The following is a 3064-nucleotide window of genomic DNA, read 5'->3' as shown; positions in this document are numbered from 1 at the left end:
GAAAACCAGATATATTATAGATAATACGATGTCGCACTAGCTTCAGATACATATTTTTGCCAATGATACCACGCTGGTATGTATACTTGAATATTACAGCTGCAGCCTAGTTATATTAAAAGTGATTGAGCTATATGCGAAAATATCGCAGCTTAGAATTATTAAGGCGTTTTAAATTTGAAACTGTATTGTTTGCGCCAGATAGCGTTGTATCGTGAGCAAATACTGCTATATAAGGTACATGCACATAACTGACGAAAAATTCACTTTTTTAGCCTGTGGCCTTTGACTTTTTTCCAAATTAAATGGCCAGGATTTCGCGAAAACCAGATATATTATAGATAATACGATGTCGCACTAGCTTCAGATACATATTTTTGCCAATGATACCACGCTGGTATGTATACTTGAATATTACAGCTGCAGCCTAGTTATATTAAAAGTGATTGAGCTATATGCGAAAATATCGCAGCTTAGAATTATTAAGGCGTTTTAAATTTGAAACTGTATTGTTTGCGCCAGATAGCGTTGTATCGTGAGCAAATACTGCTATATAAGGTACATGCACATAACTGACGAAAAATTCACTTTTTTAGCCTGTGGCCTACTGTATAGTTTAAGCCAGTCATACCGACTTAAACAGGACCTCCTAAATCTCATTATAATATTTTGGAGTGACTAGGTCAAGGTAATCAAACTGTTTAGAGGCTACTTCAAATCTAGCTTTTCAAAAGGCTTTTTACCAGGCCGTATAAAAATTGAAAGACCGTGAAAATCAAATAGAAAGCCACTTATTGCCACCACCACCGTGCGTCATAGACCCCTTGATGACGATTTAGTGGCATCAACCTCTTGCTACCTTGACCCTTTGAAACCCGACTTTATGATCATGGGGATTGACTTGTTTGAGTTGAGTACGTCATGCATCCGAGTCGACGAACATGGTTACAAGTTCCATGGATTAAAGCACAATTGCTAAGCACATGCAGCCGAGGCTCTCATGGGCTCATTAAAGAGGTCTTATTTGGAGCTGCAGCGAATGATATTATTTTTATCAAGCTATGGGCGGCGTTCAGTATTTCATTAAATCGTCACGTTTACCTTGCTGATGAGCGCATCTTCAACTTTATGATTGAATCGCATCAGCGAGTCGTGAAAAGCTTTGAGACCTTCTGGAGAGATGCAACTGCGTGTCTTATACGAAGGAAACGTTGCCAGTACATGCGTTTTAATGATCGCAGTTGGAGCTCCACGTTTATCTTTTTCATGTTGCACAGTACGCCGTACAACTTCCTCGTATGATACCCCGGCGCCGAATGCAGAGCTGACGATAGATGCTTCATGAACCACGAAATATGTCCGGTCGCCTTTCACGTACTTGCGGCATCCCTTGCGAATGAGAAAACAAAGTTCATACGGACCAGTCCCGATAAATGTACGTATACTCTGCAAAGTGGTAGTTCTGTCAAACTCAAACAACTGCATCCACAACTGCATGTTAAAGATTGCGTAAGTCATATAGTTCTCACCAACTTCGCGTACCTCGTTGTAAGCCACTCGGCTGTTCTCGTCGTTTCTCTCTCTCCCAGTCAAAACCTTCCAAATAGCTTGCTCCGTCGCTCCCACGCTAAACGGAACAGCATACGTATTCACAAGTTGCACCTGCAGCCCACGAGCGTGATGAATCGACACGTGGCCTTTATCTTTCTCTTCGCTAGCATTCTCTGTTACGAATATACTGCCGACATCCTTGCAATATCCGTCCATAGCACTCAATATCTTCTGAAACACCACATTATTATCCTGTGGGGGGCGGACATCATCCTCAGAAAATGCTGGAAGGCATCCGAGCACTTGAGCCACAGCGGCATTGGTCATTTGTTGCGTTATCATCCGGTGCAACTTCCGAGCATACTTCACCTGCATATGCAAGACCCTGCGCAGTTGTTCATTGTCGATATTCGCCATTTGGCGGGCCAATGATTCGCGAGAAGCGGCATCTTGCCACGACTGACCCAGTAGCCTTTTCACAACCGGTATCGGTCTATTATCTCCCTTCGCAGGCACGGTCGAGGCCATCGGTAGCGCGTCGGCCGTCATGTCCACATCCTCAAGCGCGTCTAGAAAATCCAATAGTGTGGGCGTTGTATTGCCCAGCACCTGCTCGAACGTGTTGGGCGCGTTGAGCTCGTCCATCAGCGAGGCCAGTGAAGTTATGATAACTTATTACAAATTTCGCACCACTGGAAATTCCAGGTTTATATTGCAATAAGTAAATAGCTCTTGTGTTTTCGTACTTGATTGAGCTTACTATGGATATTACCGGTAATACTGTACACTGTAAGTTTGTAACAACAGGTTTGATAGTTTGCCTAAGGACTCTATTCGGGAGAGGCTTGTATTTAATAGTGCAGACATGTAGCACCCCACAGGACACTATTCGGAAGGGGGCTTTTATTCGGACGCATCCGTTAATAACAATTTTAAATAATTCTATCCGCATGTTTTTATCCTTTTTTTTTTTACTATAGCAGAGCATATGGAGAATACCGTGTAGTCGTCGCGATCTTACCTTTAAAATTTCCCAATCAATATCGATATAGCAACACGCTACATATAATACCTGGTACTAGTGTGTGTATGTGACGGGGTCACACAGCATCTTGCGCTAGAAGAAGTTGAATTCTCAGAGATTTATAAAAAACCTCTCTCCGGGAAAGGCCGGCTCCACAGGCCCCGTTTTGCCCTGTGAAACCACTTTTAAAGTAAGTTGGTAGCTCAAATATATTTAAAGGTAGCTGAGCCTGGACTAATATACACACGCATAGTCGCTTTAGAAAGCATGTCATCAGCCAATGATTGGCCTCGGACGACCCTGGTACCATGTACCAGATATCCCGAAGTATGACGTGTCATACTTCATGGTACTAGGGGTACACTTGGGGCTACGTACCCCGTTACACCCCCCCCACTTAGGTTCGGTTTATCGACCAATCAGAATGGGATAGTGTACGTCACAAACTATCATTCTCAAAGTCGAAATACATCGACTTGGCTGCGCAAG

At 43.2% G+C, this 3064-nt stretch overlaps 1 protein-coding gene across 1 annotated transcript; it reads right to left on the bottom strand.

Moving 5' to 3' along the window:
- Nucleotides 1-1083: 1083 nt before the first annotated feature.
- PITG_16266 (uncharacterized protein) lies at nt 1084-2196 on the bottom strand (the record flags this gene model as incomplete). Its single annotated transcript, XM_002897611.1, has 2 exons — nt 1084-1124; nt 1530-2196. The coding sequence occupies 2 exons, from the start codon at nt 2194-2196 to the stop codon at nt 1084-1086; spliced, it is 708 nt and encodes a 235-aa protein (XP_002897657.1).
- Nucleotides 2197-3064: the final 868 nt, after the last annotated feature.

The sequence above is a fragment of the Phytophthora infestans genome, genomic scaffold (genome assembly GCF_000142945.1).
Source record: "Phytophthora infestans T30-4 supercont1.43 genomic scaffold, whole genome shotgun sequence".
NCBI lineage: Eukaryota > Oomycota > Peronosporomycetes > Peronosporales > Peronosporaceae > Phytophthora > Phytophthora infestans.
This window is presented reverse-complemented; position numbering and strand designations above follow the sequence as displayed.